The sequence below is a fragment of the Meriones unguiculatus genome, chromosome 8 (genome assembly GCF_030254825.1).
Source record: "Meriones unguiculatus strain TT.TT164.6M chromosome 8, Bangor_MerUng_6.1, whole genome shotgun sequence".
NCBI classification, from domain to species: domain Eukaryota; kingdom Metazoa; phylum Chordata; class Mammalia; order Rodentia; family Muridae; genus Meriones; species Meriones unguiculatus.
In genome coordinates this window covers 114,810,009-114,832,980 of record NC_083356.1, presented here as the reverse complement: position 1 = coordinate 114,832,980, position 22,972 = coordinate 114,810,009, and the positions used below count along the sequence as shown (strand labels likewise).

The 22,972-nt window shown below is 42.8% G+C and overlaps 1 protein-coding gene and 1 non-coding gene across 2 annotated transcripts in view; one reads left to right on the top strand and one right to left on the bottom strand.

Annotated features, from left to right (window-relative positions):
- Nucleotides 1-21,943, bottom strand: part of Cwc22 (CWC22 spliceosome associated protein homolog) — a 48,679-nt gene extending 26,736 nt beyond the window's left edge. Inside the window, exons 1-6 of the mRNA XM_021647152.2 lie at nucleotides 21,810-21,943; nucleotides 10,010-10,147; nucleotides 5,457-5,524; nucleotides 4,235-4,339; nucleotides 2,218-2,460; nucleotides 198-326 (exon numbers count right to left, since the gene is read on the bottom strand). Of these exons, the coding sequence (XP_021502827.2) occupies nucleotides 198-326; nucleotides 2,218-2,460; nucleotides 4,235-4,339; nucleotides 5,457-5,524; nucleotides 10,010-10,036 (572 nt within the window). The 5' untranslated portion in view covers nucleotides 10,037-10,147; nucleotides 21,810-21,943. The remainder of the gene's footprint in view (nucleotides 1-197; nucleotides 327-2,217; nucleotides 2,461-4,234; nucleotides 4,340-5,456; nucleotides 5,525-10,009; nucleotides 10,148-21,809) is intronic.
- Nucleotides 21,944-22,627: 684 nt separating this feature from the next.
- Nucleotides 22,628-22,730, top strand: LOC132656170 (U6 spliceosomal RNA). The gene has a single exon (XR_009594093.1). It is a non-coding gene; the product is annotated as a U6 spliceosomal RNA (small nuclear RNA).
- The last annotated feature ends 242 nt before the right edge of the window (nucleotides 22,731-22,972 follow it).

The window sequence follows — 22,972 nt, the reverse complement described above, 5'->3', positions numbered from 1 at the left end:
CGGCTTTATAAACCTTGAACAATATGGTGTAAGTTACTTAACAGCCTGCATTTTAAAAGGACTACACTTCAAATAAACATTCACGAACACCTTTTAAAGGAAGTAGCATCACAAATCAATGTTTACTGCTCACAGAGATGCTATGTTTCCTTGAAAAACTTCCTGTGAGAAACACAAGGCAGATAACTACTACTTACCTCCCTCTGACTATGTTTTCCTGAAGGAGCTCTTGGATAATAATTTTTATATTGGAGATGTTGACCTTGTTGATGAGACCATTGATTGATTTCTTCAGGGCCTCCCAGCTCATCCTCTGGTATGCTAAGCTAAAAATTGCCAAAAAAAAAAAAAAGAAAGTCACATGGGACCGTGGAGCTGAGATACTCCGCAGCACCTGAAAGACCTTCTGCTTCTGCAGCTACCCCAGAGCTGCACAGCTGAAGTCAGACGGCTGTAACTGGCTGTACTGCTGGTAATTTACATTTGGGCATGTTAGTCTCACCTGAACTTTTCACACTTAACTTGATAATGCCTAAAGTCTTTTAAAGCTCTAAAAGTCTACGGCGTTTATTATTTCTCTGTGGAATTCAACTGTGACTTGACTGCAGAAAGTCAGAGCCTTTCCCCCAATGCTTCTGTTGAAGTCCAGTGAAACTAGTAGGCTTCATGAAATGCATATAACACACAGGGTTACAAAAGATACTGAAATAGACCTTAACACCTGAAAAGAATATGCTTGCTACAGTGTGCTGTGAGCATCTTCCGACATGAAGTAACAAGAATCAGTAAAGGCCGAGTATCAATTTTAATTCCAAACAGCATGGTCACAATATGTAGCATCACACAGTATCTGTGACACACTGTTCGGGACTGCACGACATAGTTACACTTCCAATCAAAGAAATGGTAAAATTTAGTCGGGGATTAATAAAAATAAAATGCATTTTTCCTGATCAAGATTCTTAAACCAACTGCCTGAATTCCATGTAGGGACCAATGTAAGACTGGTATGTCAGAGTTCCTGCGAAAAGGAGCAATGAGGATGAGAACAGGGCTGGTAGGTACTAGGTCACTGACACTGCTTAGACCTGCCAGGAAACCACGAGGAAGGGGGCAGACCAACAGACTGACTTGCAATTAATGTTCTGTTGCTGCTTCCAATCAATTAAACTCTTGCTGATTCCTGCCCACCCATGGCAGAGGTCGCACTGTCCCAGTCCCTCTTCATTTTCTCTAGAGAAACAGATCCTCGCTGAGTAACTAACCTAACAGTAAGATATGCTGGCATGTAGCACAGCTCCTGAAAACTGTGACGTCAAGTCCAGTGGCTTTTCCCAACTCAAGAGCTGTCCTCCAAAGTAAAACCTACAGACTCCTCTTCCATTTCAACGTATTCCTTCTGCCATGGACAGACCTCCATTACCTATGAAATACCTCCCAAAACTGATTAAAACTGCCTACTGTACCGAAGATGAAGTGATTTAGTAACACATTTTCTTTCACAGCTGAATAAACTGCTTTGGACTGGCTTGGGAAAAGTGATTACTTCTCACTAATTTTTCCAGTGATGCCTTTGTAAAAACACAAAATGCCTAAGGGATGACGAATTTGCACTAAGGGGGGGGGGGGGTGTCGTCTCTAAAACACTCGCAATACTACATTTCAAAGACTACTGTCGGGCCCTATGACACACCAACAGAAACACAGGAAGCTAAGTTCAAATCTCCAAGTCCATGTAAAAACTGCCTGGCACAGTGGTATCCACTTGTAATAGATATGAAAAGACAGAGACAGGTGTGTCCCTGCGGCTTGTTGGCCCGCCAGCCTAACCTACTTGGCAAGTTTCAGGCCACTGAGAGACCCAGTCTCAAAAAAAAAAAAAAAAGAAAAAAAAAAAAAAAGGCAGTGCCTCAAAGCTGTCCTGTGGCTTCCATACACACGTGTGGGGACACAAATATGCATGTGTGTATGCACGTGTCTGTTACACGTGTCTGTTACACACACACACAGAAACATGAAAAACTTAAAAGCTAATATCAGAGCAATCAGTACACAATGTTCCAAAGGAGTTTCTGAAGTAAAAAGACAAGTGGACTGTAATTCCTGGTCTCTGTCCCGGTAAACCAAGGGCATTCTTAACGGGCAAAGCTGACGACACTCCTCTATCCCCGGCTCGTGAGGCTGTCTCTGCTTTGGAGAGGCCGCCCATCAACACACCTGTTTTTATCTGTGATCTGCTCCTGCATCATCCTGAGCTTGGCGGGAGGAATGTATGCTCCCCCGGTGCGAGTGAGCAGCGGGTCCAGCTCCTCCTTCTTCTTCTTCAGGGAAGGCTCCTCCTGAGTAGAACTCTGCTTTCCTGCTCGTTCCGGGCTCCTTCTTCCAGGCGATGGGGATTTCCGGGACCGTTTCCGATCCGAATCTCTTTCTCTCTCTCTGCGTTTTTCTCGGTTCCTACTTCTGTGAAGTGGGATGGGCAAGTGGGGGTGGAAAAACATAACATCATTCTTACAACGAACTGCACAGAAAATGAGTGCGAGTGTCAGGGATGGACGGTGCAGGATGGTGAAGCAATGCTTCATAGGGAAGAGGATCCGTCACCGCAGGGCTAAGGCTTCAGCTGCCATTTGCCCCGGAAACAAGCTGGCGGAGGATGACACTCCTCAACTGAGAGAAGCCCACGTGCTGCAACCTGAGCACGTCCAGACCAGGTGACACCATCCAACAATCCTGACGAATCCAGCATGGCAGCAGCTGAATTAAAACGAGTCTAAGTCTGACTGAACTCTGAAAAGCCAACCAATGTCCTGTGAGATGTTTACACTGGAGATGATGGAGAATATTAAGTTTCTAAGTGGGAGAAAGAGTGGCATGATAATTAACACACACTGGTTTGTGGCAAACTGAACACAGAAGAAACGAGTTTATTTTCATGCTGTTAAAGGTAACGATTACTCTCCTTCAATACAAGTATTCATCTTCTCTTTAACACCTTTCAAAACTCGGCTTATTTTCTCTAAAAACATAAGGAACTTAGAAAAGACAATTCTTGGTGTCTGCTCTTTCCTCAGAGAGCAGTTTGTTCATTTAACTTTAAAAAAATAGACTGTCTTGAAAGTATTTCAAATATAACCCCCAACTAGTGGGCGAGAGGGATACTGCAAACTCCGCGCCATCTGCGTGTGGCATGCTCCCACAGCAGAACTATAGAAGTCCCTAGCGCTCCGTGTCTGTGGAGAAGCTGGGGTGGCCCAGCCGGGCAGTCCCTTCCCTACAGTGACCTTGCTTGTTCTCAGTGTGCAGATGCTAGCCGAACTGAAACATCCATGACATTTTTCAAGTATTAGCTTTGATATTTGAAGCAAAACCTAGTTTGCTGGCTTCACAGTATGCCTGAGGGCCATGAGACTTTATACTCCTATACCGGACCAAAGGCAAAGGGTAATGCAGCAGAACCTCAGTCCGGGGTTACAGAAACCCGTGGCGTTTAGAGGCAAAGTTAAGAACAAGCTGTAGAATCAGTTATCAATCAGAAAACTTGTTGCCTAGAGAGATAGAGTAGACAAATTTTCCAAAACTCAAATAAAAGCCATTTACTTAGGAAAAAACAACCTTATAAATCAGGAATTTCACTCACAGTATTCCTCTGCCATATTATAGAAAAAAAAAAAAATCACTCTGTATCTGAAAACCTCCACTTTCATTTAGTGTAGTTCCTAGGTAAAATGACAGGATGCAATCCATGCAGAGTACAACATTCAAACACCTTGGTAAAGGTCAGATATATCTGGGCTTGACAATGTTGTGTTTCAAAACCATCAATTACTAAGCATTTTTAGGCAGGAGTTTCTTCAGCCCTAAAACAGGTAGCATCTACTGCGAACACCTGTTGTCTAAAGAGTTAATTCACATGAAGCCCTTCTTAGAAGCCTGGACTCGATTGTTTTAATCGCTGTTTTCATTATACAAAGTAAAGACAATCTGGGCTGGGCTGTAACTTACTAACATGTACAAAGGCCGGAGCTAGATCCCCAGCACCACAACCACTGGGCATGACAGTGCACACTGCAATCTCAGAGCTCAGAAAGTAGAAGTCAGAGGATCAGGTTCAAGGTCACTCTCAACCTTTTCAGTTCAAGATCAACCCAGGATACGTGAGACCCAGTCTTCAAAACAAAGCAAATTTGTACCATATAAAAAAACCGTTACTTTTCTGCAGTTAAGATCCACTCACCGTGAGTCCCCGCTGTCATCGTACCCTCTTCTGGAGCGCTCGTGGTCTGAGTGGCTGTAATCTGAGTAATCTCTACCCCGGGGAGACCGTTCTTGTTCTTCATGTCTAACACACAAGAAAACCCACGTTATACACTCAAAACAACTGCGATGCTTGGAATATACTTGTTATACTTGGGTATCAATGATGCACATCTTAATGAACTGCTTTAACTAACAGCTCACTGTCCTGGCACCTATCCACAGTCTGAATTACAAAAGCTTCCAGCATGGGCAGAGCAAAACAACTCCTGAAAATAACCAAATTTACGCATCCCGATTCACACTGCCCTTGGTGAAGAAACAAGTCTGGAAATTATACATAACAGGCAGAACGAGGCTACTTTACAAATACTTACTTATAGCCATGCTAACAAATGAGACCAATCAATCAATAACATCCCACTGTTATTCTACCTAAGTCTAGCCCAAACATTTTAATCACTAGATGTTATTCTGGAAACTGCAGTACTGGGAACACTGAATAGAAAAATAAGGATAGATCCCATTAATCTATTGTTTGACCCTTAAAACTCAATAGAATCAGAGAACATTAAGAGAAATTAAATATAAGCCTATATGGTAATATAAGTTGTGTTTTGTATACATGGCTACAATCACCTTACACTGTATGTGTCTGGGGCTGACAAAGAGCAGGTGACTGGTGAGGGCAGGAAGTGGTCACAGCCGACTCCTAAAGTAAAGGGCCCAGAGAGATTAAGCAGAGCGGAGTAGGAATAAAGTGCTCAAGGCATAGGGCGCTTCCCTTTAGGAATCATCTCAGTGACCCTCATGTAGTAAGCGGCACAGCTGTCGTGCTGGTGAGACTGCATGGTTCACATCACTGGCACTATTTCTAGAGGGGGTAGTTTAATATAATTATACTATAATGCAAGTAAAAAGCTAACTATAAAAGGTCACGTGAATGTATAAGCAAGCCATAACAGCAAAAACAGCACTTCAATGTCAACCTGAAACTAAGAAGCAAGGAGGCCGGTGGTGGTGCACGCCTTTACTCCCGCACTCAGGAGGCAGAGGCAGGAGATCTCTGAGGCCAGCCTGGGCTACAGGACGAGCGCCAGGACAGACAGGGCTACACAGAGAAACCTTGTTTCAAAAAACAAACAGACAAACAAACAAACCTCAAAAGAAAAATTCACCCCTGGCACACAGACAACAGTTACCTGTCTTCTGGGGAGGAGCTCCGGCGGTGCGAATTGTGGCTCTCCCTTCTGTCATGACCTGAGGAGTGCTTCCAAGGAGAAAAGGAAGAAGGAATGTTTCACAACTGGTCATGTCGAAAATATATACACAGTGATATGTACATCAGCAAGATGGCAGTACCTTAGAAATTACTTAAAATCTTTATTTCACTTAATTATTCAGTCTATGGTGTGTATGAGTGGGAGTGTGGGCATGCATGTTCCATGGGACACATGTAAAGGTGAAAAGACAAATTTGGGAGTCGATTCTCTCCTTTCATGAGTCCCAGGAACTGAGTCCAGGCTCTCAGGCTTACACAGCATAGCAAAGATTGCTGGCCCTCAAAACATTTTTCAAACACAAGACTAATTCATGTTACTTAAAATCTGGGTTTTAAAAAAATTCTTTCTTGCCAGGCACAGTGGCCCACACCTGTAATCCCAGCACCCGGGGAGGCAGAGGCAAGTGGATCTCTGTGAGTTCGAAGCCACCGTGGTGTACAATGGTAGTCTAGTACAGCCAAGGCTACACAGAGAAACCCTGTCTGTGGAAAAAAAAAATTTTCTTTGTGACTCAACTATAGGCCCATTTGAATTACATCAGGTCCTGTCTCAAAAGATTATTTATCCATTTCTTTCTTTCTTCCTTTCTTTCTTTTTAATAGATTTCACCAAGAAACACAATAGAGGGTGAGGAGATGGGTCAAAGCATAAAAACATTAACTGTGTAAGCCTGGTACGCTGAGTTCAAGTCTTAGGGCCTATATAAAAACTGGATGCAGACATACATCTGTAATTCTGCACTCCTGTGCTTTGTGGGAAGTGGAGACTTTTAGGCAGCCAAGGTTCCTATAGGCAGCACAGTGGCAGAATCAACAAAATACCCTGCCTCAGGGAGCAGCCACCTCCCGTCCTCCATTCATCTAAAACACAACCAAAACATCCTAAAAAGTAAAGAAACAAAACGAAGCGGAATTGTTTGCTATGTATGATACAGTTTCTATAAAACTTTTTACTAGGGGCTGGAGAGATGCTCAGAGGTTAAGAGCACTCGCTGTTCTTCCAAAGGTCCTGAGTTGGATTCCCAGCATCCACATGATGGCTCACAGCCACCTATAAGGAGATCTGGTGCATAATGAGATCTTGTGTATACATAATAAATAAATAAATCTTAAAAAAAAAACCCACAAAACTTTATACTAAAACCGTAAGCCCCAAGCTGAAGTAGTAGCCCACTGCAAGAGAATCTGCTCCACTTGCCTCAGCGTCCTGCATCCCACAAATTCCCCATACCTCAAAACGTCCTAAGTCAAAAACACACAAGATCCACCAAATTCAACAGATAACACAGAATTCAGTATTTACTGATTATTTCTCATGAGCTAGTCATGAGAACTGTGCAGTCATTCAGAGGGACACAAAAGACAGGAAAGATGTGGGAACCGAAGATCTTCACACTCAGAAATTAGTTCTGTTTAGTGTAGACATTTTACCCAGATTTGTACTGAACATATCCGATCATGTATGTGAGAGATAGAGGCAGACACAGAGGGGAGCCAGGTAACAGTAGTTATCCACATTTTCTTTTACAAGCGAGGTAATTATTTTGACTACATTAGGAAGACAGCCTCAATTCTGTGCTAATGATCTTTAACACATCTCCGCAACAGCTGTTGTGAAGAAGTCGTGAATCAGAAGGATTATGTAAATATGACAGAGTAACAAGCAACCGGCACATTACAGTAATACTAACTGGAGACTGTCAGGAGGGAATAATCACCGTGGCCCACAGCTTTGAACGATGATGATTTGTGTGCAGATGGGGTGGTGACAGAAGGTCACTAATTGAAAAACATTTGTAGGTATAATCCAAATATTAAGAACATAAATTCCCTTGTCATAGTTTTAGATTAAATCAATGCAATAGTTAAGAAAGAAAGAGTCAAATTTATTTTTAAAATTCTCCAAATTTGTTAGCAAACATCAGGTAAGTCTTCAGTCATTTGGTCTAAGGACTTAAGAGAGCAGAATGGGGAGGTGGGTGGAGCAAAGAGCTGAGTCTCAGAGCATTTCTAGTAGGTTCAGAGCAGTCTTCAGGGAGGACAGAAAGACTGGCTCCGGCCACACTAGTGAATTGCTAATGGCTAATTCAAATGAGTGAAGAGCACAGACTGGATACAACTGGCCATGGAGTCGGAAGGACACGCTGACTAAAGCCACCTACTTCTTGCCCAGTGTGGTGGCACAGAAGAGCCATAAGGACCACAGGGGGACCAGGAAGATTCTGAGAAGGGTTCCATGTTCCTCTCCCTGTAAAGGTGTCAGTTTAAAGGTGAGTGCTTGCATAAGGTTCAAAAGAGTTCTCACAAGTCTCCCTCCCCCTGTTGATGCCTGCTTTTAACTTTCTGTCAACTACCTGCTGAGCCCGCGGTAAATTAACTGTAGACTAATGAGCATAAATCAAAAGCAGCAGATTTCAGATCAACAGAGGGAAGAATCGACTGAGAGGGCCCCTGAGCCCCTGCCAAGGGAAACAAGTAAAAGGAGGCCGACTGTCTACTGAGCACACAGGCCAGAGGTTCACACCCTGGGGAGTGGAAAAGACAGAGCAGTTTTGATAAGCACATGCTGCGTACAGGCCATGGAGTTCAGTCTATCTGTCTCCTTAAAGAAGTGTAAGGGCCCAGAGCGAGTGGAGCAGTGGAAGGGATGTGTGCATGTGTTTGTAACTAAATAAAAGTGTATCTTCCCTTTCACTGACTCCATGTCCCAGTAAACAATACAATGGCTTATCAACCACACAGGAGAAAGAAGACCACTCACAGGCCGACTTCTCAAAGCCATGGACTTACTCTCCCAGTGACTGCTCTGACCTCACATGCTACAAGTCTCTCCTCCACATCTGCTGCAGTCACGCTGGGCTCCATCGATGCACTTCCTGTTTCCACTTTCTGGAACATTCTAAGAAGCCTCTCCTCACATGGCTGATGACCTGCCTTCACAACTTCCTATTACAAGCTCTAACACACCAAGCCCTAGCTCTACTCTATTTCTTTTCTCCACAGCTCAAGTCTTACAGGTAACATTCTAACAAACTGCATGATTTACTTTCTGCTTCCTCATACCAGAAAGTAAAACAATGATAAGGATACTATTTTGTTCACTACTTTGTTAGAAGTACTTAGAAGAGTCACTGCAACAATTCACTCTTCATTTGTTGAGTAAACAAGTATCTAACGTAAAGTACAATATAAAAGCCCACTTCCATATATACTAGACAGTCATGAGAGAATCTAAACTGAAAGGAGCTACTTGCCTTGCATATATCCCTCAAGAAAGCATGCGCCATGAGAATGTTATCATTGCTAGCACTATCTGCTATTATTTTCACATGTGCTGCAGGATATTTGATCCCACTGTGAACCCCAAAATTGTGAACCCTGTTGTAAAAACTTTGTTTCTTGTTTGGTGTGGTCGAGCTCTATCACACACCTTTAATCTAAGAAATTTCTGTTTATTGTAAACCAGTAATTATGATGTGGTTCACCCAGGCCTACCACACACCTATAATCCAAGAGCTTTCTCTGACCTGAGCTTCGAAGGAAGGAGCTTTCTCTGCCTCTCTGAGCTAGCAGGTTTTCACCACAGCACCTGACTCCTGATTCTTTACTGGTAAAATAGAATGGCTGGGATTTTCATTTTTGTTTATAACATGTACACATTCAAATGATTCATGTAGAATCTCATGCATATAATTTATGTATGTCTGTACATGCATTATGTACATATGTATATACATATTGTGCCGGTTAGTCTTATGTCAGCTTGACATACAAACCAGAGTTATATGAAAGGAGGGAACCTCAATTGAGAAGATGCCTCTATCATAAGATCTGGCTTTAAGGCATTTTCTTAATTAGTGATTGATGGGGGAGGCCCCAGCCCATTGTGAGTCGTGCCATCTCTAGGCTGGTGGTCCTTGGTTCTATAAGAAAGTAGGCTGAGCAAGCCAGGGGAGCAAGTCAGCAAGCAGCAGCCCCCATGGCCTCTGCATCAGCTCCTGCCTCTAGATTCCTGCCTTGTTTGAGTTCCTGTCCTCAAATCCTTTGATGATGAACAGTTCTGTGGCTATGTAAGCCAAATAAACCCTTTCCTCCCCAATTTCATTTTTGGTCATGGTGGTTGGTCATATCAATAGAAACCATAAGTAACACACAAACACACATACTACTTGCCTACCAAGGTCTTAGGTTCAATCTCTAGACACATACATACACAGAGAGACAGAGATAGAGAGAGAGAGAAAGGGAGAGAGGAAGGAAGAGAGGAGATATCCAGCATATTTTCTCAACTGCCCCTCTAATTAATACTATTCCTACCTGTTCCACTTTGTTTGAAATTGTGATGTTGGGAGTATGCATGACACCCTCCTGCTGTCTGACTGTAATGTTTTCCTTCTATAAGAGCATTTTGTTTAGAGGACAGGCACTAGCTGACTATCAGCTTCTATCTTTAGCTTGTTTATCTTTACTTACTTTCATGTGTGCCGTACTACTTTTCATTTTCTGCTGTCAGCTGATACAATAAACCGGATTCCTCAAATTCATTCAAATAATAAGTACTCAATGGCCTGAGCTCCTTGACACGTTTCTCTTTCTGTCTCCACACATCACCTAAAAAACAATAACATAAGCTTGTTAACAATGATTAACAGTACATGTAATAATCGCATGCTTCTTCCACATAGCAGGTACCCAACCACTTAATTTTCCTTAATTAGTACGAGAAGATACAATAATTGAATTTTTTAAATTAAATCTTTAAATAGTTGCACAAAAGGATGCATACCTAACATGTGTTAGTAAAAGAGTCCAAAACTAAGAAAGCAAATAGAAGGCTTATTTCAACAGGACCAAAGTTAACTTAACAACAGAGTTCTTAAAACACTGTGATTAAAATGCTTCAACAAGAGAAACGTATGCTTATATCACCAAGTACTGTATTTAAAAAAAAAAAAAAAATATATATATATATATATATATATATTAATAAAACAAGGGGCTGGAAAGATGGTTCAGAGGTTAAGGGCACTTCTTCTGGCTACTCTTCCAGAGGTCCTGAGTTCAATTCCCAGCAACCATACAGTGGCTCATAACCATCTACAATGGGATCTGATGCCCTCTTCTGGCGTGCAGACAGAACATAGTATACATAATAAATTACATAGTTTATGGTGTGAGGTAACGAAGTCACAAAAATAAAAGAAACAGAAAAGTCTAAGAATCATAAACACAGGGAGCACCAAGAGCTGTAGTTGGTACTAAAGTAAGTGAATGCGACTGGGAACCGTGCTAGGCTGTGTCGCACCAGAAGTGGCATTTCACAGTCCTGCCTATCTCCCAGATCTCCCGTTCTTTCTGCCTCCTCTTTCAAGATACCCGGAGTCTTATAGGGGATGTATGAATGCTTTATTTAGGGTTCAACACTCAAGAATCACTTATTTTCAGTACCTTTAGAAGCTGGGAGGCTCTGCTTTTGCCCCCTATTTACTGGACAATCTTTAACCAAGAGAAGATGTTCTGGCTAGTTTCTACGTCAACTTAACACAAGCGCGTGTCATCTAAGAGAAGAAACCTCAACTGAGAAAGTGCCTCCGTAAGATCAGGTGTAGGCAGGCATCTGGGCCACTGCTGGAGCGATGCTCTTGTGCACTGTGTGAAGGCTGTCCTCGCATACTCAAGTGCTCGTTTCTGTCCCAGCAGAGAGCTCAACACAGACAAGGCCTTTGGTATGGTTAAACACCACCTGTCTCAATCTTTTGTAAACATTGTTCTCCATCACCTTCTGAGTGGTTACATAAAGAGCTGCATGGCCAATAGCTGAGACAGGAGAGACTACACAAGTCTTTTGGGAAACTCTGGGAAAGAGGAATGAAAGGATTCGCCTAGGAGACATGGAGAAAGTCAGACTTATGAAAATAAAAAAAAGGTAAAGAACCACGTGGCAGAACAGTCCAAACACAGGCTATACAAGCTAGTTAGGAACGACAGTAAACTACGGCCAAAAGCTTTCATGAATAAATAAAAGTCTCCGTGCCATCACTCAGAGCCGGGGTGGACATACAGAGTCCATACAGTTACAGAACATTTCAGAATTACTGATTGATAGGAGCTGGTGCAACCCATCATGGCTGGGGCCATCCCTGGGCTGGTGGTCCTTTATTCTACAAGAAAGCAGAATAACCAAGCCACGAGAAGCGAGCCAGTAAGTAGCACTACTCCTCAGCCTCTGCACCAGCTCCTGCCTTGGCTTCCCTCAGTGGACTGATTCAGGACGTGTGAGCCAAATAAACTCCTTAGTGAGCTGCTTTTGGTCTTGGTGCTTCATCACAGCACAGTAACCCTAACTAAGACAGTAGCATTTACCTATAGTTATATTTAGAGCAGTCACACACTACCAGCTTACCTGCTGAGTAAGCTCCCCACTAAGGCTGTATCTGACTGGGTTTACACTTTCATGCATGAGTCTCCTGGGGAACGGCCTCAAATCAATCTGAAAGTTGGTCAAACCCATGCCAGTAGTGAGCAGTGTCACTAATACACGAGTGTCCACTTCCTGCCTGACAGGTTGGTATTGAAGTCTGTAGGGTTCACATGAGAAGTCTCTTTCCTCCCTCAGCAACCTGTACGACGTGTTCCAGCCCTCTGAAAGCCAGTCGGCAGGGAGGAAGTTTCCAGCTTCACTTCCAACTAGTTTTCTCTGCGTCTTGCTATCAAGGTATGTGGCATCTTTAGCAACATGGTCTTAGCTTATTCGGGTGGGCAACCAAGAGGGATGGCAAAAATGTGTTTGCTGTTTTTAATTTAGTTTAACAGAAGTGAGTTGGGCTAATGTTGAGAAAATTCCTTAATTATAGTTAGTAAAGAGCATACCTAAAATTTAAAGCGAGATTTACCTTATGCCCACATCATCTAATAGTGAACCTCAACAAAAATGCCAACATTCGTACACTGATGCCACACTGGCAAATTATAGAACAGAAAGTTTAGGAAACGTTCTTATCCCAAAACGGGTCCACCTCCAGATTAGAAGACTATGATGTTAGTAATACTTCTTTCTGAACATCAATAAGGAATCCTTAATCAGCATCCCTAGGATGTACCACGCAGACATGACAGAAGTAAACCAATCACTTGCCTCCACTGTGCCAAAGCTAGCACTTTCCTCTGTGACTCTATTGACTTTTTAAAGGAAGTTTGTCTTTGATTTTTTTAAAATTATTAATTTTTAAAATTTTCAATTTACCTTACATCCCAAGGGTTCCCCCTTCCACTCTCCCCCCCCCCCGCCCCAGGAAAGGGTCCCCCTCATATCAAGTCATATCAGGACTGCGCATATCTTCATCCCAAGGCCAGGCAAAGCAGTCCTGTCAGGGGGGAAGTGATCAAAAAGAAGAGTCCATCTTAGAAACAGCACCCCACCCCTCCACTTGCCAGGCGACCCAGCTGCCCACTGGCCACATAGGTGCAGGGCCCTAGGTCCAGACCATGCATACTCCTTAGGTGATGTCTCTGAAAGCCCCCATGGGACTGGGTTAGTTGTTTTGTTGGTCTTCTTGTGAGGGTCCTGTCCCCTCCAGGTGCTTCCATCTTTCCCCATCTATTGACTTCTTAAACATGGCTTTTTTCCCCTGCCTCTCCACACTAAAAGCAATCTTTTATGTGTTTTCCTTCCAAATGCTTTATTTATTTAATTTTAATGAGTTTTCTTTCTAATTAATGTTGTCCTTTCTGTTTGTACTTTTCAACATTCATGAGCAAGAACTTTCAGACACTCCCCTATAGTCTTCTATTTTCATGTCTCAAAATGTAAAGAGCAAAGCTGGTAACGCTGTAGATGGCTGCTGTAGTAAGGAGAGGCACACAAAGTCCAACCACTGTCCAGATGGGTACAGAGCGCGCCTGAGGAAGGTTGAGCTCAGCATGCGCAAGCCTCACACTTAGACTAACAGGAAATTCCTGTAACGAGAGCAATCTATATAGAATTTAAAGCTCTCACTGCTCTTCCCAGCACCACTATGTGGACTCTGTGATGAATTATTAAATTCCTTGCCTTGTCACAAGTAAGCAATTCAGCAAAAGCACATCTGCTTCTCTGAGTAAAGAGGGTATTTTACAACAGAAGATGCAGCACTCCTGGGAATGGTACTTTACCATAATGCCTATTTTCCCAGTCCAGCAACACCAGAAAGCAAGTATGTAGGTTTGTAGTAGCATTCCTAAGATACACTTCAAACTGTGAACCAAAACCTCTAAAATTACATATCTGTCAATTACATCAAACCTTCAGAACATGAGGACGATGGCCAGACTTCACTGTCCTCTTAGCACAGTACTTCTAGCACCATTAAATATTCTGTTTTTTAAAAAAAAATCCAAGTTGCCTGATAGGGAAATGGTAATCAATATCAGCCTAATCTAACGTAGGTCCATGGGGGCTCAAAGAGACTAACTACCAACCAAAGAGCACATATGGACTGGACCTAGGACCCCTATAATATGTAGCAAATGTGCAGTGTGGTCACCATAGGGTCCCCTAACAATTGGAGCGGGGGCTGTCTCTGACATGTACTCCATTGCCTGCTTTTGGATCACTTTCCCCGAGCTGGGCTGTCTTGTCTGGCATCAATGGAAGAGGATATGCTTAGTGCTGATGGGACTTGATGTGCTGGAGTGGGCTGGGGGGAGGGGCAGTTCTCCTTTCCTGAGAAGGGGAGGGGTAAACAGAGAAAGAAGGTGGAAGGGTGGGACCAAGAGGAGAAGAGGGAGGAGTCTTTGATTAGGATATAAAGTGAATAAGAAAATAAATTAATGAGAAAATTAAACATGTATAAATAAATACATAAATAAATGAAAAAAATCCAGGTTGCCTGATGGGGAAATGGTAATATTAAACAATACTCAAACTTTCAGAGCAATCTGCAGCTGGTTCTAAAGGTCAAGGCAGTACAACAGGATTCTCTGGAATGTGCTTTCCCTTTCCAAGTAGGAAATGAGAGGAAGACTAGCCACAGTAACAGTAACACACACACACACACACACACACACACACACACCCCTAAGAGACTTATCCCAGGACATGCTGAAAAGGAAATGATTTGAATTGACTTCATCACAAAGAATTTTGCTACAGATGTGACAAATCATTTAACACCAAAACCTGGCATGCGCCATCATGAGTTGGTGCTCTTCTTGAAAGATTAATATATCTGATTAGAAAATGTTGACCTAGACCCCAAAGGGAAAATGCTTAATACACCTTGGACTCTATTTCATTTCTAAACTATGAAAAATCACACATGTCAAAAGGGGTCTGATGCCAACGTCTGTGCAAGGACACGCAGACCACCAGTGCTTCCAAGTTGCTAACCATCAGATACCTGTCCTGTGTCTGCACCTGAACTCAACCCCACGTTCCCTACAGGATGCTGAGCAGACAGGTCAAGATCCTGCCTCTGTCTGAGGCGGCGACAAACATTTGATCTGGTCTCCGATTCTATGTGCAAAAAAAGCGCTTCAAGTTAAAATTGTACTGAGCATTATATATCATCAACTGGGAGGAAGTATCATCTGCCTTCAGGTCTTACATTATGAAGCTAGTCCACATTTAAGTAGTGAAACAAGTTAAGGAGTAAATGATACAACCACTTCACTTTTTAAAAAGTTTTGGTGATCTATGATCTGTGAATGTGTTCCTTTTTACCAAGGCATATTATCTATAAGAATCTACAGATTCCAAGAACTGGAATCTGACCATTTTTATTTCAAAATACTAGCCAGTCACTGATTTACATGACTGGTTTCCATTTTAGGTTTTAAATAATAATTAAAAAAAAAAAATCTTCATGTTGAACTTAGAGGTACATTTAAAAACAAATTATGACACTTACGGACAATTTCCTTTGATCCTGTCCTCTGGTCCTACTTTCTCTCTCCCTACACAGCTGAGATGGTTTTTATTGGTCTAAACTTGTCCCTTATTCTTAACATCACTAACTCCTCTTCCCCACTGTACGTGGCTTTCCATCCCTACCTACCTTCTCAGCATCGATCAGGGTTATAAATGAACTGTTGTAAAATCCAGAAAGAACTCCCTATTTGACCAGACACTGCTACATGCCTGGTACTGCTGAGCCACCCCACTTCCCTTCCAAGTTTTCAGTCCTCAGCTTATACATCACCCATCAGCTCTTCCTCTGCCTCCTGCTCTGCCTCTAATTTATACTTTAACTATAAGTTATACTGTAACTGTTGCTCATAGATTCTTTTGTTCATTACTATCATCTTAACACTGGAAGCTTTTGACACGTGTTACAAGAACAAGTGACTATCATTGGCCTTTTTCTCCCTGTACTCTGTCTGAAGAGCATCTCCATCGCACAGTGTCAGCTGACACTTCAATCTAGCCCAAGTGTCTCTATGGAACTCCAGTCATTGAGAAGAAACTTCTATGTGGGTCTGATGGGCTTCCAAAAGAAGGCAGTACAAACTGGAGCTCATTTCCTTCTTTCCATCTCAAGCCAGTTTTTCCTCTAGCTTGTCTCCTGTAAATGTTCCCAAGTGGCAATTCTTTTTTTCTTTATTCCCAATCAGTCATTAAGTCTTGATTTTATTCATTCTCCTAGGAGAAGAAAAAAATCTGCTGTTTCACCCTTTCTCTGCCTCTGTATACAGGAGGCTGGTGGAAGTTTCCATTTAGGGAACTTCAGTTTCTAATGGGACACTTCAGTTTCATTTCAAAGGCAGATTGGGTTTGACAAGTTTTCTCAGTCTTTTCGCACAGGATGTAAGAATTTCTAAAGTATAAGTCCCCTATGCAAATTAAACTTGGCATTCCATTTATGGAGGGCAAAAGGATCCTTTTAAGTATCTATAAAGCTGCCCATGGGGGAAATCGGGTTTTGAAATCAAGCACACATTCCATTAGGACGTGTGCAATATTACCCCACACTTCCCAGAAGTCCTTAAATGCTTTAAAAACAGAACCTTTGTTTCTGTTCCTACAGTGTTTCACTTTATAGTATTTTAACAGAAAATAATTTCTCAGTATCAGCCTTTCTGCTACTGAGCAGAACAGAGCCTAAGGGGGCACCTCCTTGCTACCATCCTCTGAATCATAGAGCTGGAATTAGATCCATTCTCCTAAGTCTATCTCTTGGCTTACTTTCCCATATATCCCTGATTTATGGTTTAAGTGGCCTGGAACAGGGCTTAACTTCATTCTGTAGCCTGGCATCTCATTCACTGAGCAAAGGGTGTCATTGCAGTTTCTCTTGATCTACTGATTTAACCTGAGTTTCTACCCATTTTCATGATAACAAAGACAAAACAAAGAAACAAACAAACAAAAAAACCTTACATTTAAAGAGAGGCCCCTCCTCCCCCATAATACATGCCTTCCAATAAGACACTTTAGTACTTCTAACTATGTCAAATGTTTACTTCATTTGTTCAAGCTTGTATTTGTGCAGAAGAGTCTCTTTGAGGCTATAACAACTGAAAAATACACAAGAGTACAGGACCCCAAAACAATGAAGCCACAACAGTTAGTGTTTCTGCTAAAAACAGTGGCAGTGGCTAGGGAGGTAATATTGACATTACACAGCACACAAGTCACCAAAAGTGGATGTTTTTATCCTTAAGGTGAGGAGGTATCTAGATGCTGCAGCTATTCCACAAACACTGCTGCTGTAACAGAGAAAGTTTGGGGTGTACAAAAGTAAGAGGGGCTGAGGTCCTCATGGACAAGTAGGAATTACATCCATACAGAAAGAGGAAGAGGTCATTTTCAACAGGGACCCACATGCTACAGGCTCAGAGACATCTGAAACAAACAAAACTGTGACTTCAAGTAATTCAAGTAAAGGCAGCATGTAGAGGAATTTTCATCCAAAACATGACTGTTCTGGAAAGAGATCACATCCAAAGACCTTCTAGGTCTGTGTGATCCATCTGGACTACAAACACGACTTTAATCCAGGAGGCAGAGGCAAGGAGATCTGAGTTTTCAAGGGCAGCCTGGTATAGACCAAGTTTCAGGAAAAGAGAAGCTTAGGTCCAGGTGTGGTGGTACACACCTTTAATCCCTAACAATGAAGGTAAAGTTAGTTTGTAGAAGGGAGCACCCATGTTTAAAAGTGATGTCTAACTGCGTGGCAGAAACAATGATGAATCAGAGAAAGAATTGACAGAATAGGATATGCCCGACTCTCAGGAGAAGAGAAAGGAAAGGGAAGCTAAGGAAATGATGAGAGACAAGAAGAGGCAGTTTTACTGGGAGAGTTTTACAGAGAGAAAGGCAAAATGAGCCAGAGAATGAGAAGGAGCCAGATTAGAAAAGATTGCTGGAGTTAGTTTAAGGCCAAGCAGAGCAATTCTGGGGTTGAAAAGGAGAAGTCAAACTGAATAATTCAGCTGGGAAAAAGAGTGAAAGCTAGAACAGTTGATTGAACCAGCCAGCACAGAGCTCAAAAAAAGAACAAGAAAGGGTAAGTTTAGTAAGCAATCTCAGAGGCTAAAAACATTCTAAGCCTAGGGTAGATTGTATGGAGGATAGAAGCTTCCAGGACTAGGCCTCAGTTAGCAGACAGAGGCAGTAAGCCTCGCAGACAACAATTAGCTCAGGAGAATAAAAGTTCCTTTTACAGGAGCATATAGGGAATGAACATAAACATATAAACTAGGTGCAGGGCTGTACACCTGTAATCCCAGCACTCTGGAGACAGAGACAGGTGGATCTCTGTGAGTTCGAGGCTAACCTGGTCTAAAAAGTGAACCCAGGACAACCAAGCTACACAGATAAACCCTGCCAAAAAAAAAAAAAAAAAAAAAAAAGGAAGGAAAGAAAAGAAAAACGAACATAAGTGACATGGACCACAAGAGACCATGAAGTTAATCATGAAAGGCTTTTTATGGATACATCGCATCTTTGAAAGCCTTAGTCACTGCTATATACACTATATATCACTGCCAGTGTTTTTACCAGAAAGACTATAACTGCTGTAGCTTCGTTTTGGGGGTCCTATACTTCCCTTCCAACTTCCCAATCCTACATAGGAGAAAGAAGGTTAGTAGGGAGAGGGAATGTAGACCCCTTTACTTCTCCCAGCTGTTTAGGGCAGATGGATCTTGGATATACCAGCAGCAAAGTGCTGCACCCCATGATGCCTTTCTCTCCATCTGTCTGCTCCAAACCACCACGCTGTCCATTTCTGCAAACTGCTTCACCCTTCAGGGCCTTAATCCCCTACATGAGATAACTATCAGCTGTGAACAAACTACAGCTCCAACTAAAATCCCAAACATGGGATTAAAACAAAAATATATTTACACAGCACAGCTGAGTTTACAAAGAAACCAAAACTTCCATTACAGTCCTGTACTCTTGTATATTTTTTCAGTTGTTATAGTCCCAGAGACTTTTCTGCACAAATACAAGCTTGAACAAATGAAGAAAATATTTGCTACATTAGATATTAGATATTACTGTTATGTGTGTGTGTATATATATATATCTCACACAGACACAAACATACATACATATATGTGTGTATATATGTGTACATATATATTATATGTGTGTATTCTAGGACAGTATCAGATACTTAACAAGTTCCAATTCTGAAATTAAGTTTTAAAATTGGAAGGAGCCACAAAGGACCCAAGTTATTTTGACAACATACAGAGAACACTCCTCTGCCCCTTATTCTTGGAGCCACCAAGCTGTCTGTCATCATCTATATCAAGACAGCACTATGAGATGCTGTGCCCTTTCAGGTGTTAAGAGAAAACTGGACCCTGATGGTACAAACACAGCCATGCAGCATAGGCCTTCATCTTATCTTCAAACTACTTTGTGTCCTCCCCAACTCAAAATCAAATCTGGTCCTCAGCTTTGCTAATTAAGTCTGCTAACTTGCACAGATGGACTGAAATAACCTTTCTAAGCATACTGTGGCTAAAAGGAACTCGCCATAGAGAAATTTACCAGGTAGCCTCTAGACACCTAGCATCACCACCCAGCACAGAAGCTCTGGTCTAGAAGGAAGCTACCCTCATAAACTGATTCAGAGCACTCACGGGATAAGTTTCCAGAGGGGAAGTACTGAACTTTGCCTGCTTAAAGCCACTACCAAGTTGTGCTTGAAAGTAGATTAACCATCAGTTAATTCTGGGTCTCTCATATTAGGTAATTAATTCTTTAAATGCTGAAGCTTTTACTAAAAAGAGGAAGCTTTCTTTCCTGCTTTCTGTTCACCAGGTTTTACTAACATGGCACAAAAGGCAAAGGCTTGTTTAAACCCACTCCCCTGCCTATGTGCTAACTTTTTTTAAAAAACTGCGTTCAAAGTTTGTGCTGTGGTAAGCACTAAGCTGTCGCTTCCCATGTTCACCTGGAGATGTGTTAACAAACCTGTTTACTGAAGCCCATACTAGAGGCCTTCATGATCCATCACCGTCCCATGTTAGTAATTGTAGCGAACCTCACTGTCAGCTCAAGATACCCCAAGTCCATGTTCTCAGCACAAAGGAGATTTACTTGCTCCAGAGGCGAAAGGGACAGGGAATAGGAGACAAAGACGGGAGAAGAGCACGAGGGGGAAGGGAAGGGAACAAGGGAGAGGGAGGAGGGTATTTGTCCCAGAACGGGTCAAAGAGGACTATCTCTGGATGGAAAAGACGAAGACACAGCACATAGGAAAATGAGGCTTATAAAGGTAAAGGAAAAACCTGTGTTAGGATGAGGCATTTATTTTTAACTAAGCGTGCTAATGAGGTAAGCCAAAGGAGGCTCTTGATTGATGGACTTCAATACTTTGATTGCTGGACCTTGTCAGGCCAAATAAGGGAATAGACTTTTCGGGGTAGCCTTAGGAATATAATCTAATGGTTTTCAGCAAGGCAGGGGGAACTGGGGAGAGGGGCACGATCTGCCAGAGCCAGGCCCACCACACTCAAGCTGGCCAGTGTCTGTAGTAATCTCAGACTTAACACGGAAGAGAAATTTGACAGAACAACCCTCAAAAACTTTAGTTCCAATCAACTATATTTATCACTTCTTTCTGGAACTAGTTTATTCCCAGACTGAGTATGACTGGACTGGGCCAGTCACGAGTAAGTTAGGAATAAACTAGGTATTAAAATGCAGTCTGGGCGGTGGTGGTATGCTTTTAATCCCAGCACTTGAGAGTCAGAGACAGACCTCTGAGTTTGAGGCCAGCCTGCTCTACAATGTAAGTTCCAAGACAGCCAAGACTACACTGTGTGGAAAAACAAAACAAAAAGCAGTCTAAATACAGTGCATAATTAACAGAAAATATAGCTCCCTTTCATATGTATGTTTCATATGTATGTTTCGCCTTCACGTACATATGTGCAAAGCCCAAGTGGCTGGTACGAGAGGCTACCGGATTCCCTGAAAATGAGACTACAAATTGTTGTGAGCCAATATGTAGGCGCTTGGATATGAACCCAGGTCCTCTGCAGGAGCACCAAGCGCTCTTAACCGCTGGGCCACCTCTCCAGCGACTTAAATAACTAAATTCTTGCTTCTACAAATACCTCTGCCCCAAACAACAACAACAAAAAGTGAGTGGCTATAATGTATTAAGAGTCTTGCACTTAGCGCTGGTACAGCGCTGTTTGCGAAAGTGTGCTGTGGAGCCTGCTGCTCGCCAGGGACAGGGGCTGCAAACCCATGTTTGGGAGTTAGTAGCTGGAACATTTAGAGTCAGGCGGAAACACACACACAATGCGACACATGGAGAACTAAGGCGAAACACGACAAAGGTTCAGTCAAATCAATGAAAACAAAAACCCATAAATGAAAATGTAATAGAGTTAGCCCCTGGGATATCGCGCTGGAAGGGGGCAAAAGCGTTATCAGCACAGTTTATTGGGACCAGTCCCGGGAAGCCGACTGACAAAGACCCGCGGATTCGAAAGCCGCTAGAGACGCGTGCCTGAAGCACTGCACCGGGAGCAGCGGGGACCTCCGCAACAAGGACTGCGGGGACGCGAGCCGGGGAGCTCCCGGGACAGGCGTCCACCCGCGACAACCCCGACCGAGGCCCACTCGGAGCACGGCCCGCTCCCGGCGCCAGGCCGCGACCGCTCGCCGCATGTCGCGGTGAAGACACGCAGCCCCGCGCGGAAAGCGAGGCGCACCGGGCCAGCGTCCCCTCGCATGCCCCTGCCCTCTCCACGAGACTCAGCAACCCGCCGACCCCCACTCTGGCTCCTACTCTCTCCTGGGTCTCCAGAGTTCCGTAATTACCTAAAGCTCCACCGCGCCGCCATCACACCGGAAATGCGTCACTTCCACTTCCCGGGTGAAGGTAGCGCGTGAAATTCGTATAGACCTAATAGTGAATGGACGCCGGTAGGTTATACTATTAACCTATATCAATAATATGATAATGCCGTATAGTTTCACCAGAGTCACAGCAACCTAGCTAGGCACGCGAGAAAATAGAAGTCCTTGTGAACTACAAAGTCCAGTAACCTCTGGCAGCACGGACGGAAATGAGAAGAAATAATGTGCCAAAGAGAGCCGCGGTGCATGATGGGAAGTGTAGTTCATGCCGGTGGGCAGTCACAAGAGAGAAACTTGATCATGAGCTAGGTTTCGATTCCTTCAATTTATTTCAACACGACTCATCTTCTATTACCATAAAAAGTAGCTCTTCGTAGTCACCTTCCCTTTAATTTATTTTGCCGTGTTGAAGCTTGACGCTAAGATACACACTAGGCAAGCACAGTACCACTACTATCTTGTCTGAGTATCTTAAAAAGAGTGGAATAGAGAGCACTTTCAGACTTTCAGGGAAAGCTTTCCCCAAAGTCTGTCTAGTGGCAAGATATTTAACATCTATTAATTTCCAAGATTTTAAAGTCAACTGAATGGAAAACTATCTGTTGATAAACGGCACGATGTAATGATAATGAGAAGTAAATTGAAGGCCCAGAATGGTGGTAAATGCCTTTACTCCCACCACTTGGGAGGCCAAGACTGGCATTGAGATTTCCAGGACATCAGACCTACTTAGTGAGCCCCTGTCTCAAAAAGAGAAGAAAAAAGAGAAAGAAAAGGCTTCGCTTCGGCAGCACATATACTAAAATTGGAACGATACAGAGAAGATTAGCATGGCCCCTGCACAAGGATGACACACAAATTCGTGAAGCGTTCCATATTTTTTTACGTAGGAAAAATAAAAAAATAAAAAAAAAAAGAAGAGAAAAGAGAAAGAAAAGGGGAGGGGAGGGGAGGGGAAGGGAGGGGAGAAGAAAAGAAAGTACATTGTATACAGATTGTGATTTTTCTGTTTTGACTACAATAAAGAAGTGACAATTTTGCAGGGTTGGAAAGTGAAATCTGTAAAGAGCTCATAGCACTGGCATCAATAATACGTCTCTCGAATCTTTGATTTTCAGTGTTGA